This window comes from Perognathus longimembris, chromosome 16 (assembly GCF_023159225.1).
Source record: "Perognathus longimembris pacificus isolate PPM17 chromosome 16, ASM2315922v1, whole genome shotgun sequence".
In the NCBI taxonomy this organism is placed as follows: Eukaryota; Metazoa; Chordata; class Mammalia; order Rodentia; family Heteromyidae; genus Perognathus; species Perognathus longimembris.
Window position 1 is genome coordinate 4670279 of NC_063176.1, and position 15699 is coordinate 4685977.

Sequence of the window (15699 nt, forward strand, 5' to 3'; positions counted from 1 at the left end):
TGAAGCTGGGGGCCAGTGGATCATTCCAGCAAGAAGAGTGTGTGATGGAGTAGATTCCTTCCTAGGAAACTTCAACAACTTACTTTCTGAAGGCTGATTTTGACATTTGTACCCCAATGTCACAAATGAATTCCTAAAATAATTTTCTGAGCTTAGCTGTACTTCCTAAATTTTCTGTGGACATAACACCATGAAAACATTTCCTCGTAATAAGAATTGGGGTTTTTTAATTTTAATTTTATTTTTTGTAAAGGTGATGTCAGAGGGTAATAGTTACATAAGTAAGGTAATGAGTATATTTCTTCTTGAACATTGTGACCCCCTCTCTTAAGAATAGGTTTTGAAAATATTTAATCTCTTTTAATTTCATTTGCGAGAAATATGTTCTATGATGTTTTTTTTATTTCTAAGTAAGGTGTTCAGTAGTTAGACTTGTGCAACAAGATTTACTTTTTCTATTTGTGACCAATAATGCATCATTCCCTTCCTAAAAGACATGTTTACATCCCTCTATAGTCATTCTTTTTTTTCTATTTATTGTCAAAGTGATGTACAGAGAGGTTACAGTTTCATATGTTAGGCCTTGGGTACATTTCTTGTACTGTTTGTTACCTCCTCCCTCATAGTCATTCTTAATTTCTTTAGAAATAAAATTATTTCTCTTCTTTCTCTCTCTCTCTCTGTTTCTCTCTTTCCCTCTCTTTCTCTCTCTCTCTTTCTCTCTCTTTCTCTCTCTTTGCCAGTCCTGACACTTGGACTCAGGGCCTGAGCACTGTCCCTGGCTTCTTTTTGCTCAAGGCTAGCACTCTACCACTTAAGCCACAGCGCCACGTCTGGCTTTTTCTATATATGTGGTGCTGAGGAATCAGACCGAGGGCTTCATGTATATGAGGCTTGCACTCCACCACTAGGCCACATTCCCCTATTATATTCTTTTCTCCATTCAGGAAGACCCACTACAATGCTAAATATGTAGAGAATGATGGAAGGGGTAACATAGATCACCATACATAGTACTCCAGTGTTGATATGTTTAATTGAATGAGCTTTGCACAACCACCTAAATATAATAAAAATATAAGTTTAAAAAAGCTGTATACTACCTTGACCAAAATTTTCTATTTGAATAGACATACTACTGAAATTAAAAATACTGCTTAAAATGCATTTTTGCAAGGAAAGACAACAGGATAATTTATAGAAAATATACAAGATTCATTCATGATTAATTTTCCACCTACATAATTTGCAGCCTACACAGTGATTAAACCATAATATGAGAGGAAGACACAGAGTGAAAAGTAGTAAGTCAGGACAGTTCCCAGAAATTCAAGGGAAGTTAAACAGGATCAAACTTAGTAAAGAAAGAAGTAGAACTGGAGAGCAAAGATTGAACCAGGTACTTACGAGGAGAATGAAGCATCAGCCCAGGACAAATTGAAGCAATGAAGCATCCAACACAAGAGAAGGGATCAGGTTTTCTTTTTTAACAAAAAGAATAATCTCAAATTCATTTACGATATTTAACTGCCAAGGACAAGACCATGAAAAGGGAAAATAATTAGAAGGCTGGTACAAGAGTCCATGCAACAGATGAAGGAATCTAGACTAGTGGGTTATGGAGATGACTGTGCTTGTATAACACTAATCCCACTAATCCCACTTGGTATTGTAGTTCTGCAAAAAATACAAAAAATGTATCAATAATGAATATAAGATGTCCATGGCACAAATGATCCAAATTAAAACTCACTGTTGCCCTTACTCTTTTTATTTCTAAGACTATTTTTATTATCTTTAAGTAGTTGTACAAAGAAGTTTCTATTCAACAAAGCAGTTTAGGAATCCTTTAGGTGCCTCTTCATCATTGTCACCCATTTTAACATTCTCACCTTCTGCTCTGACCCTACCCTTTCTCTCACTTTTCTTAATTTTAGGTCATGTATTGAATTTCTTGCCATTTCTAATATTACATCTTTCTTGTAGAAGACCTAAATATATCACTTGTTTAATGATTAAAATAATGAAAACCATAATGTTCAAGTGCTTTTATAGCTAAAACTTCTTATCAAATGCAAAATCTCTGCGCTGTACAAGAATCTGGATTAGGTTCAACCTTAAATGCTCAAAATTCACAAGGGGGCTGAAATAAACTCTTCTTGAATGTAGTCTTCAGAGCTATTATGGTGTCTCTATCCCCTACTAAAAATCCTGTCTGGGCTTTACTTTTGTCAGTACTGCAGCTTGAACTCAGGGTGTGGGCACTGTCCCTAAGCTTTGGTGCACTCTTCCATTTGACTCACCACTCCCTTTCTCGTTTGGTAGTTTGTTAATGGAGATGAGAGCCTCATGGGCTTTGTAGTTACAGGCTGACTTCCATCTGAGATCCTCAGATCTAAGCTTCCCTGAGTAGCTGGGTTACAGACAGGGGTGAGCCACAGACACCCAGCTCTACTACTAGAAAATCTAATGGATAATAGATGCCTGAAACTTGATATAGTTCTACATTTAACAGGAATTGGTTCTTCCTATTCTGTATTTGACTGTATTCTAAGAATATAGACCAGCAAAGCACCTCCAGCAAACTCCCATAACCTTAACTACTTACGAGGCTGAGTTCTGGGTATTGTGGTTTGAATTGTGGCCTGGGCAGAAAAACCCTTGAGATTCTTTTTTCCAGTTAACCACTAAAAAGCTGGAAATGGATCTGTGGCTCAAGTAATAAAAGCCCCGGGACAGCATGGAGACCCAGAGTTCAAGCTCCTGGACCAGCATCCCAAAAAGAAAAAAAAAAAAAATATGCAGGTCAATCAGCAAAGTCCAAGAACACTGATAAGTTCCTTATTGGGTTAAAGGTAAATGTGAACTGGCTCTCAGATAAAGAGGAATAAAGATTAATAAGGGTAAAATATTAACAAAAAAGAAAAGGTAAAGCTGATCATGAACTTTCTAGATCTAAAGGAAGAGTAGTTTTCAGCTACACTAAAGTGTAGCTTTTATGTTTTCCACCAACACCAATGTTGACTGTCTTTCACTCTTAACATTTGAACAATTATTCACTTCAAATAAAAATTTTTACATCTTAAGTCCAAAATGGGATTCTGGTTTCACATGTCCACCAAAGGTCCTTGTGTTGAAAAGTAACATAAGATTTTTATTTCATAGATTATAATTCATTTTAAAAGTGAAAGGCAAAAGAATGTAGTCATAATATTACATGTATATTCTGTGAAATGGAGAAAATTGAAGGGAGTAATTTGGTTGAGAAGGATGAAAACAAACCATGAAAGAGGTGACATTGAACAAGAAACATGACATCCATAAAATTGTTTTGTTGAATGGTAACACCTGTAGGCAACTACTTAAAGATCATAAAATATAATGTTAAATAAAGCAGATTTAATTTGAGATGTGAGGTGAGAACACTTCTCATATGACTCCAAGTAGAGAATCCCATGAGCGGAGTGGCATGACTAATAAAACTTTGATTAGATTACGCCAGTAAAAGTTTACATTTCCCCATGGTAGTGCAAGCTTATCATGTAAAACACATCTTACTAGAACATGAATTTGGCAATTATTTTATTCAGTTAGGAATAAAAAGCTACCACACCTAAACAAGGACAGAAGTAATAAATCCTTATAACAGGGAACCAGATGTGTGTACATTTGGCTTCTAAATAGAACTCACAGGAAATTTTACTGAAAGTCTAAATTCCAACATCAAAAAATCCTAAAATCAACAGTAGATCCTTGGGGCTGGGGATATGGCCTAGTGGCAAGAGTGCTTGCCTCGTATACATGAGGCCCTGGGTTCAATTCCCCAGCACCACATGTACAGAAAATGGCCAGAAGTGGTGCTGTGGCTCAAGTGGCAGAGTGCTAGCCTTGAGCAAAAAGAAGCCAGGGACAGTGCTCAGGCCCTGAGTCCAAGTCCCAGGACTGGCCAAAAAAAACAACAACAAACAAACAGTAGATCCATTGGGAGATTGTGACAAAGCTTAAAAGATAAGCCCTAATGGGGAATGGAATTAAAGCATATTTTTAAAAATAAGCAACTCATCTGCATTAATTTCATAACCAATGAAATAAAACATAGGGCAAACTTAAAATAATTCTCCAGAAAAAAAATAGCTTTCTTAAGTGGCATGTATATGTACTCTATTTTCTTTGTATCTCTACTTCATTGCTGTTAATAAAAAAGTAAAACCTCAAAACTCCTCCCTAAGACAGAGAATTGGGCTTTCCTCAAGACCATCACTATAGATTATGGGACCCACTGGAATTCTGTCTTCAGAAGGGAGCCATGGCGTTGGCTTGCCCATACATAGTCGTCCTCGTAGCAAAATAAGGCAGCTGTAACATTTACATCAATTCAGACTTGGGCCACCGTGCTTGGCTGTTTAAGAGGTGTGGTCCATTATAAAGTGTTACTTTTTGCTCATGACCCTAATGATAAGGAAGTGTAAAGTATACAATACAAGTACCTGGTGAAAGTCCTCTAGGCACACCACGACGTGGCAGACACTTCTGGAAAATAACATTTAACCAACATCTTTCACTTTTAGCTGGAGTACGACTCTTAGGAAAAAATAAGAGATAGTATATAAGCAAGCCTGGGTTCATCCAAGTCCTGTGCGTGCTTTATGGAGCAATGAAAAGAAGTAGTTACACATTAACTTCTGCATTGACTGATCCACGAATGTAAGGGAGAAAACATTTAGATACGCAAGCCAAACACAAGGAAGGCTGACATTGAACAAGATGCCTTTGAATTGGACTTCCCTTCTTCTGCTGATGCCAGTGATGTTCTGCTTTGAGTCTGCCAGTGGCGGGCAGGTGCTGGTGGTACCCATGGAGTACAGCCATTGGATGAACGTGAAGGTGATCCTGGAAGAGCTCGTGCACAGAGGCCACGAGGTCACTGTGCTGACATCCTCGGCGGCCATCCGTGTGGAGTCCGGAAAGCCATCCCCTTTTAAATTTGAGATTTTCACCACGTCTTTGAATACAAAGGAATTCGAAAGTTATTTCAAAGATTGGATCAATGAATGGACCTATGAGTTCCCCAAATATTCAGTCTGGAAAATTTATTCAAGAATACAAAGCATGTTTGTAGAATATTCTGAACTTTTTGAGATGTTCTGCAAAGGCATGGTTTTGAATAAGAAACTTCTGCAAAAGCTCCAGGCGTCGAGGTTTGACGTCCTGCTAATAGACCCCGCGGTTCTGTGCGGAGAGCTGCTGGCTGAGCTACTGGACATTCCTGTTGTGCACACTCTGCGCTTCACTCCCGGCTACAGTCAAGAGAAGCACTGTGGAGGACTTCCCTTCCCTCCCTCCTATGTGCCTGTCGCTCTGTCTGAGCTCACTGATCGAATGACATTCATGGAGAGGGTGAAGAACATGATGACCGGGATAGTTTTTGATACTTTGATTCAAACAGTTATGCAGAAAAAGTGGAACCACTTTTATAGCGAAGTTCTAGGTAAGCTATGACTTCAATGATTATGGTTAATCCTAGTTTTTCTGCCTCTTTGAGGTGACCTTATGTAAATGTAAAGCGTAAACATCTGAGGAAAATACAGAGCAATGAAAGGAAAGGCTTACATTTTAGAAGCAATTAAAAGTCTCTACCCATCTCTTGTTGAGAAACATTTCAGAAAATAATAACTCTATGGCTTGAACTCCTGACTATTTTTCTACCAAAGAATTATGTATGCATTTTACCATGGCTTATTTCAATTTAAAGAATAATACGCCATGTGCTAGATGCTCCTAACTACCTAGAAGGCTGATATCTCTGAATCATGGCTCAAAGCTAGTCCATAAGACTTTTATCTCCAATTAACCATCAAGCAGTCAGAAATGGAGGTGTGGCTCAATGTGGTAGAGTACTAACCTTTAGCAAAAACAGCTCAAGGAGGGAAGGGATGATTTTGTCCCAAAAGAAATGTACTCATTACCTGATTGTGCAACTGCAACCCCTCTCTATATAGCCTGTATTGTAACAAGAAAAAGTAAAAGTTAAAAACAAAGGTCAAGGACAACCCTGAGTTCAATTCCCAGGATCAATACAAAAACAAAAGCAAAAGAACACTAATTAAAATCTCACTAGATATCTTAATGACTACAGCTAAATATTTCTAAGATTGTAGTTGATATATGACCAAAGCTATGTGTCAGTAGGAAGTTTTTCTGTCTTTTTTAGCTTAGTTTTTTCATGAAGAAATTACTTACCTATAGTTCTAGGCACGCTCCTTCACAATTATATAATTACTGTCTCCAACAGAGAAAACTTAAATGACTGTAACTAACTCTCTATATTTCACTCCCTCCCTCTGGAGAGAAATAAAGTAATATTGTCAGCCTTTTAATATGAACAAAATTCAGCAGCATCACTAGGAATTTAGTTATACTTTCAAAAACCCAGTGTTTTCCTGGAAAATAGAAGATCAATAAAATTCATGTTAAACTGTAGGAACCTCTTGCCATGGCTTTCTTAATGTATGTGATATTATTAGTTGATTCTGGAGATCAAAATGTTTCTAAATTTTCATTTGATACATTTATAGCTTTGAGAGAATGTATACATATACAGAATAATACGTGTCATTATTAATAAACATGTTTTATTAAAACAATATCAAAATGTCTTGAAGTCACATGTTTTATTTCAGAGCAAATTTCTTCATGATCCTTCTATTATATTCTTTTCTCCATTCAGGAAGACCCACTACAATGTGTGAGCTCTTGGCCAAAGCTGATATATGGCTCATTAGAACCTACTGGGATATTGAATTTCCTCGCCCACTCTTACCAAATTTTGAATTTGTGGGAGGACTCCACTGCAAACCTGCTAAACCTCTGCCTGAGGTAAACCTGTCCCTGTTGGCTGACTGTCCCTCTCACTCCCCCTCTCCTACCTCTCTGTTTCCCTCTCTCTCTCTCCCTCTCCATCTTTCTGCTCTTCTTTTGCAATGACATTGCATTCCTCATCCAGGGGTCTACATCAGCAAACTAGATGTGAGAGGTACAATCAAGTATCCTGTTGGTTGTCGACTCATGTATTTCAATACCACTGCAATTGTCTAGGTTTCGAGACTGTCGAGAAAAATGGAAGAATAACTGGAATCTTTGGGGAACATGGTTAGTAAAATGGAGCCTTCATTGTTGAAGTCATAAGGAAGAATAAATAATTCATGCAGAGAATATTTACTAAGTGACCACAATATACCAGAGGCAAAGGGTGGCTCTCTGAGACAGGAAGTAGAAACAGATTCTGAACACAGATCTTAGGTCTATTTGGATAGGGAATCAAGCAAATAAAAATTGTGTGAAAATGTTATCGTAAAGAATACAATGATGTTAAGGGTTATGGGGTTCGAGAAAGGGGATTCCATGTCCCCCCAGGAGTCTACCACTCAGGGACAGTCTCAAGCAAAAGATGGATTTATTGGGGAAGCAAAAATCTCGCTGACCAGCCAGAAGGGCAGTACAGACTTGGGAGCTGAAACTGTGACTCCAGGCAGTCCTCAAATTAGGGTTTGTAAAGGTAAAAGCATAGCACAGATGTAGGGCCTTGATACAGGGTGTAGAGCAAACAACAAACAAGTGAAGCAAGCCATTTGGGGTCCAGGTTGTCTTAATCTACTCCCCCCAACATTTCCTATCATGTTTCCCTAATCAAGATGGAGTCAGCTGTACTCCCTACAACAAAGTAAACACTAAGAAAGTATGAACATAGGTTTCCATTGCTACTACTGCCAATACATAAACACAATGCAAAACAAGACAACTCAACATAATACAATACAGTACAATAAAATTCTTATATAAATGTGGCAGTTTGTTCTTGGACTTGTTCATCAGGAGGCTTTGCTATTGTGTCAATTTCAGTGTGTAATGTTTTTATAATTAAGTTTTATTTCTTCTTTATTAGAGTTCATAGTAATATTATAGTTTTTCCCAATTGTTGTAGATTGTATGAGATCAGTTTGAAAACTCTGTGTGTGTGTGTGTGTGTGTGTGTGTGTGTGTGTGTGCTAGTGTCAAAGCTTGAACTCAGGGAACTTGCCTTCTCACTTGCCTTTTCCACTGAAGGCTGATTCCTGTGACTGCAAACATACCACCACTTCCAACTTCACACTTAAAGCCAGTCAGATTTGCCTGACATGGCCGGTTTTGAAGTTTGATACTCAGATCTTAGTCTCTTGAGAAGATAGGATGACAGGCATGAGCATTGGCAACGTGCGAGTGTGTGGGGGGGGGGGTGTTTAATATTACCTAGTGGTTGTCAGGATTGCAGTGCTATCCTTTCTATATTGTGTCATCTTTCACCTCCAGTTTACTTTTTATGAGTTTTCTCTCTTTTCATTATTTCAACTAATGCTGTTCACTTGATCTTTATTCGGGTCTATTCTTTAGTTCATTGATTCTTGTTATTCTGTTCATCTGAAGTGCATTTTCCTCTGATTTCTATCATAGCTTTGCTGCAACTCGTTTTGTGTTTTGTTGGCCCCATTTACCTAAAATGTTGAGATTTATCATTTGGTAATTTATTTTCCTTATGTATCTTTGTTTTCAATGTAGGCACTAGAAGGTATAAACTTCTGCTTAGTATTGCTGTATCTCACAGATACAAATATTTGGGGTTCATCATTTCATTTGATGTTGGGAATATTTTGATTTGATTTCCTCATTGTTCTACTATTCTTTCTCATGTGTATTTCTCAGTCCATATGGGCTTGTAAAATCTTATTCTTCTAGTTAGTTACCACTTTTATTCTATGATGATTTGCTAACTTAAAAAACTTTATTTTACTATATCTTGTAGTTGCTCTTTAGCCTTCTGTTTTAGCTCAATATGTGATTTATTTTGGAAAAATATTTTAGGTATTCAATAAACAAAAATGTATTCTGTTGCTGTGATTTGTAATATACTAGTACGTGTATTAAGTCTACTTGATCTATCATTTAGTTTAATTCTATTCTTTGTTGGACTTTGTCTGAATGAATTTTTTAGTATTTATGATAGGTAATAGACATTCAGATTCCATCATTTACATTAGAAAATTAAAATCATTTACATCTAGGGTTATAACTAAAAGCATACACTAGTACTTGTAAGCTGTTGCTGTGTTCTGGGGTATTGTGAATGATCTTCATTCATTTCTTTCTTCCTTAAGTTTTGAAAAATAATTGTAATGATTGTAAGTAAAGTGAAATGCAGTTACAAACTCTCTGTACTTCTAACTGGAGGAATCTACATTAGCAATTAGTACAATTAGTAGGACTCTAAGTAGGATAATTTCTAAGGTCATCTACCCCAATCAATATACAAGGGTTCGAATTCACTTCTTCCTGTCAAACACATAAACACATGCATGGACACTTGTACAACCAGACATAATAGTCTTATTATTTCATAATATACATCTCCTCACAAATAAATGGAGTTAATGAGTGAGTTGAGACCAGATATCAAACAACTTCAAAAGTGTTTATTTGCAGTTGTTCTTTTGTGATGGAGAATATTCTTACTTCACAGGAAATGGAGAAGTTTGTCCAGAGCTCTGGAGACCATGGTGTTGTGGTGTTTTCTCTAGGGTCAATGGTCAGTAACCTGACAGAAGAAAGAGCCAATACAATTGCATCAGCCCTTGCACAGTTTCCACAGAAGGTAAACTAACCTCCGACGGTGGCCACTCACATGGTGAATGTGTTAAATCAGAAAGGATGTGAAGGCCAATACTTTCTATATAAAAACCAGATCGGTTTACAAACCTCAAATAATTGTTTTTTTTTTCCCACCAAGGACTCTTCTTTAGACACAAGAGACTTTGTCCTACTTGAGAAAGGAGAGTTAAAACAGAGTAGAAGTATAGTATAGGAAAGAACTAAAACAAAATAAACAAACAAACAAAAAACTCTAGGGGCTGGGAATATGGCCTAGTGGCAAGAGTGCTTGCCTTGTATACATGAAGCCCTGGGTTTGATTCCCCAGCACCACATACATAGAAAATGTCCAGAAGTGGTGCTGTGGCTCAAGTGGCAGAGTTCTAGCCTTGAGCAAAAAGAATCCAGGACAGTGCTCAGGCCCTGAGTCAAGCTCTAGGACTGGCCAAAAAAAAAACACCCAATAACAAACAAACAAGCAAAACCCTCCCAAACTGTCAACAGATATTAGTAACTTCTTTTCTGGCACATAGAAAATAGTTCAATAAACTTGTGTAATTTGGGTGTTTATGTACTATATTTTAGTTTCCTGTCTGTGTAGAGCACTTCTAATCAAGTAAGTTGTATTTTTCTGGAAATGCAGTTACATTATTATTTGCAAGGAAGATGGAACATAAAACTAATCATTTATTTATGGTAATAGCTGGTAAGTAAAAAAATCAGGTCATTATTTATCAGTGTACATATGAGAATAGTTTTAATATATAATGGATGTTCTTCAAAATATCTCTCAAATTTTGTAGTTTTAGAATCAACATTAGCATCAAGTTAATAGCAATCATTTGAACAAAATTTCTCAACATCACAATTTTTATCAGTGGCCATATTGTTATTAACCCATTGCCAATAAGCTCTTCTTTTTTTCTTTTACTATTATCTTGAAGTAGCTGTAGAAAGGCGTTAACAAAGCAGTTTATGAATGCAGTATAACTTGATCAATGTTACTCCTTTCAACCTTCTCAATCATTCCTCTCCTATCTACCACCTCTCTTATTCTTCTTAGTTTTGTGGGATATACATTGGATTCTTTGTCGGGGTTTTTAGCCCCCCACGTTCCCCCAACCTGTGGGAGAGATGGGAAAGTCATGTCCTGACCGGATGAGCCAAGAAAAGAAAGGGCCTACAGACCGCCCGCACCCAGCCCTCCCTCCCCGGAGGACAATTAGACGGCCTGGGAGTCAAGTCAACGCAAGATCTCATTTATTGAGGAAGTACATACAGCTAAATAGGGCACAGTAGCCAATCAGATCAAAGATCAGCAGGAAAGGGAGGTGTGTGCACCTATCTAGGGACGGTAAGGGGAGGCATGAACTGTCCCTCAGGGAGGAAGAGCCAGGGTGTCACAGCCCACAGAACCACCTTCGGGCCCCACGTTAGGTGCCATCTTAGCCACACGTGGCCCCAGGACTGAGAAAGAGGTGGGGCCAGCTGGTTGACTTCCAGGCCTGTCCCACATTCCTGACTGCATTTTCCACCTCTCTTTTCATCATTGCCTACCCCGTCCCTTGACACCACTCCATCCTACATTGCCCTGAATACTTAAAAATTTCTAATTCTAAACTGCGCACCAGTGACTGATGCCTGTAATCCTAGCTACTCAGGAGGCCAAGGTCTAAGGATTGAGGTTCAAAGCCAGTCCAGGCAACAAAGTCTCTGGGCCTCTTATCTCTAACCACCAGAAAGCCAGAAGTGGAGCTGTGACTCAAGTGGTAGAGTTCCATCCTTGAGTAAAAGGAGCTCAGGGACAGTGCCCAGGTCCTGAGCTCAAGCCTGAACACCAACACCAACAAGAAATTCTAACTCTAGCTATATTAGCACCTTCTTTATAAAAAGTTTAAATTGACATTCAATTGTTTTTCTTTTGAGTAGCGTTTATTTGAATTGAAAGAAGTTGCAAGAACTTCCTACTTGGAATAGTTAAAATAAATTTATTTCTCACAAGTACCTGTCAGATTGCCTTTTGTCAGATAAAATAAGGCAACTTACAATAAATAACTTAAGCTACAAATGGACACAAGTAAACTACTTCCAATATGACCCAAAGGGGAAAAACACAATACAATATAAAACTCTTACAATCGGAGTTAGAATCAACTCTATAAAACAAATATGTGTAATCGAGTATTTGTACAGTATAATCACAATGCCAAATTTACTATACAGTAATATTAATAATTATATTTACTTCACTCTAAAGTCTATGAAATGTAGATATGTTCTGTTATAGACCCTTTGGTAATACTTTTACATGAAAATGCCCTTTTAATCCCTTAATCTAACCTGTGGAAAATGTTCAACTAGATAATCTCTTCAATTCTTCCAAAGCATTCACTTCAAGGGGAGGAATCATCTCTTCTTTGAATTCTTAGGACGCAAGAATGCTATGACTTGACATTTGAGATATCGAATAATATTTTTTATACCTAACAGGTCTTATGGAGATACGAGGGCAAGACCCCAGATTCCTTAGGACCCAACACTCGACTATATAAGTGGCTCCCACAGAATGACATCCTTGGTAAAACTCGGGGGGCGGGGGGGAAAAAGCAGTAAAAACATGACAGAAAAAAAAATAACAGCATATCAATAAGAATCAAATGTATTGAACAGTTACTATCTCAAACCTCTAAAAATAACAAGATCTGTCTTCCTGTTTTCAGTATAAATGAATGACACTTTTGTCAGGTGAGGGTACACAGTCACATTGTCTCTGAGTAGAATCAAAGTATCTTCAGTTCGGGCACCTGAACTGCAGATACATTCATTTTTCAGGCACTTTGCAAATGTCCCTCCATCTCATATTTTCCAACAGCAGAGGAATTTCAGATGTCATGGAAAAATGACATCTTCTCTTGCATTATTAAGGGCTCTGAACTCTTCATGGTGAGAAATACACAAGCATTTTTTGAGAGGCAGTAGCACAATATTCAGTTAAGGGGGGCCCATATTGCTTTTGATTCCAGCACACCACTCTTCACACGACAGCGTGCTTCACATACCCTACCAACTGGTCCTGATCACCTCACTACTTCTTCACGAGAACATGCTGCAATGGGTCCCCTGGACTTTTTTCAACGGGCACATACTGTATCTTTTTGTAAAAACATTTTTAAACACGGTTTTTGTTCCCCTTTTGTCAATCTTCTTTTGACTTTTCAAATCTCAAACCTAAGTTTTCATGGAGTCTTCCCTTTCCTCTTCGATAAACTTAGGTACTTGTTACTCTGAAACTTCAAACTCAATGGTGTTTCATGGCTAAAAGCCTGCTGACTGGAGGGAAGTCCCAATTAACACACTGTATTATTGTACCCTGGATTCATTCCTAACACACACTTTGTGGGAATTCACCCAAATGTAGGTCACCCAAAAACCAAGGTCTTCATCACCCATGGTGGCACCAATGGTGTCTACGAAGCCATCTACCATGGCGTCCCGATGGTGGGCATTCCTCTGTTTGCGGATCAGCCTGATAACATTGCCCGGGTGAAGGCCAAGGGAGCAGCTGTAAGACTGGACTTCACCACGTTTTCAAGTAAAGATCTTCTCAATGCCTTGAAGGCCGTCATTCACAACCCTTCGTGAGTATAACTACCTTCTCATTTGCAACTCATTTAGAGAAGGATTCGTATCATCAATGACAATGCATCTCACCCCCTTTCACAGGAGATTTATTATTACATATGTGAATGATCTTATCTAGCTGTGATGTTTTCAATTTTAGATTTGCACTTGATCTCACAGATTAAGCAATTGGTGAGACCATTTCTACATTTGCAGTGACTCTTCAAAATATGACTTCATCTTCTGAAAATAATAAACTTCAACATAAAATAAATTGTTTAGTTGAATATCTGAAATGAACGTCCCATTCTAATCATCCTTTTCTTAATTTTTCTTTCCTTTTTTGCTTTTTTGGTTGATTTTTTTTTTTTTTTGGCCAGTCCTGGGCCTTGGACTCAGGGCCTGAGCACTGTCCCTGGCTTCTTCCCGCTCAAGGCTAGCACTCTGCCACTTGAGCCACAGCACCGCTTCTGGCCGTTTTCTGTATATGTGGTGCTGGGGAATCGAACCTAGGGCCTCGTGTATCCGAGGCAGGCACTCTTGCCACTAGGCTATATCCCCAGCCCTGGTTGATGTTTTTTGATTTTGCAGTACTGGGGCTTGAACTCCGGGCCTGGATACTGTCTCTGAGCTTTTATACTTAAAGCTATCACTGTAAAACTCCACTCTTGGATTTTTTTTTTTTTTTTTTTTTGGTTACAGATAAGGGTCTAGGAGATTTTTCTATCAGGGCTGGCTTTGAACCAACATCCTCAGACCTCAGTTTCCTGAGTAGCTAGAATTACAAGTGTGAGCCCCTAAAACCTAGCTTCAATCAAATTATCTTTTGCCAGAAATGCATTTTGTTCTCTCTTCACAATCATGAAATTTATTTGGTTTTCCAGAGCTTCAAACTGACGATAGTACATTTATTAGACCGCTGCTTTACCACTTGAGTCACAGCACAGCACAGTTGGAAAGGGCAATCATAGCACAGTGCAAATAGATACGCTAATTCAAGTAATTAAACTTTTACATCTTGGTAGCACTGGAGTTTGTACTGTAGTTAGTTAGGTGAGCACCCTATTCCTCAAGCCATGTTCCAATTTATATGAAGCTTTTATATGACTATTCATTATTATTCACACTATTTTTTCTAATAAACAATGTGACATGGCCTTACAATCATTTTCCATGTTTAGGGTTGCTATGCTAATAGGATAACTAAAAGCTCTCTGACTTAAAGCTACCCCCTCAGTAAGAAGATAAAAAGCAAGCTTTATGACATAGCAGGGATGAATTGTAGGAGGAAAGGGAGGGAAAATTAAATGTCAAAAAGCAAACCTTTGAATATATGGTATGGGCAGAGGCAAAGTGACAAGAGAAAATTGACAGTTCTACAGTTATCAAGCTCAAGAAGAGAATTCGACATTTTCTGAAAAGGAGATACTTTTTGCCAAGTAATAGCATTTGAGAAGTTATGTAAAAAGTAATTTTAGCTTCAAGGTTAAACACAAAAACAATAAAAAGCAGAAGAGAAGACCAGTAATAGAGATTTATCAGAAGGCACTTCACCTCCTAGGACATGACAGATCTTTTAAAACTTCACTTCTCAAGTAAACACTGCTCAGTTAGAGTATGTGTTTATAAAAAACAAATATTGAATGTAGGCAAATGAAAACACTAGTGTAGCATGTCCATTTGACTTAACTTGCATTATGTATATGGCACTTAAACAACCTCTGTTAGGCTTAATATATTCAGGAATATTAAGTTCTTTTAAGGTGCATGTCTCTGTGTTTTCCTTTTAGCTACAAAGAGAATGCAATGAGGTTATCGAGAATTCACCACGATCAGCCCGTGAAGCCCCTGGACCGAGCTGTCTTCTGGATCGAGTTTGTCATGCGCCACAAAGGAGCCAAGCACCTCCGCCCAGCTGTCCACGACCTCACCTGGCTCCAGTACCACTCTCTGGATGTCATTGGCTTCCTGCTGGCCTGCGTGGCCGCTGTCATCTTCATCTTCACACGATGCTGCCTCTTTTGTTGCCGCAAGTTCACTCAAAGTGGAAAAAAGAAGAAAAGGGACTAATTGTGTCTCAGCTGAAGCTGGGGGTCCTGTGGATCATTCCAGCAAGAAGAGTATGTGATGGATTAGATTCCTTCCTAGTGTGGCAAAACGAACTGACCTGGTCAAGTCAAAGTTCCTTTGCAATGATTCACTTCCTGTTTAAGAAATGAAATGCTTTAGCCCCCTGGGAAAAATTCCTGGCAAAGATTATCATGAATCTAAATAGATTTATTTTGAAAATTATTGGCAAAAATCATGAACTAAATTTTAATTCCCACCATTTGTTTTTCTGATCTGATGTTCCCAAGTTTTCTGTAGAAACCAACTGTTAAGAAGCCTTCCCCTAATACT

General features: G+C 38.2%; 1 protein-coding gene across 3 annotated transcripts; it reads left to right on the plus strand.

The window, feature by feature from the left end:
* Positions 1-4764: 4764 nt before the first annotated feature.
* Positions 4765-15369, plus strand: LOC125364910 (UDP-glucuronosyltransferase 2B31-like). Of its 3 annotated transcripts, XM_048364690.1 has the most exons (7): positions 4765-5084; positions 5436-5488; positions 6728-6876; positions 9551-9682; positions 12169-12256; positions 13097-13316; positions 15090-15369. In XM_048364690.1, exons 1-7 carry the CDS (start codon positions 4765-4767, stop codon positions 15367-15369), a joined length of 1242 nt encoding a protein of 413 aa, XP_048220647.1. The 3 variants fall into 3 exon arrangements, with proteins under 3 accessions (XP_048220647.1, XP_048220645.1, XP_048220646.1); XM_048364688.1 differs by having other exon boundaries at positions 4765-5488; XM_048364689.1 differs by lacking the exon at positions 5436-5488 and having other exon boundaries at positions 4765-5240; positions 6732-6876.
* Positions 15370-15699: the final 330 nt, after the last annotated feature.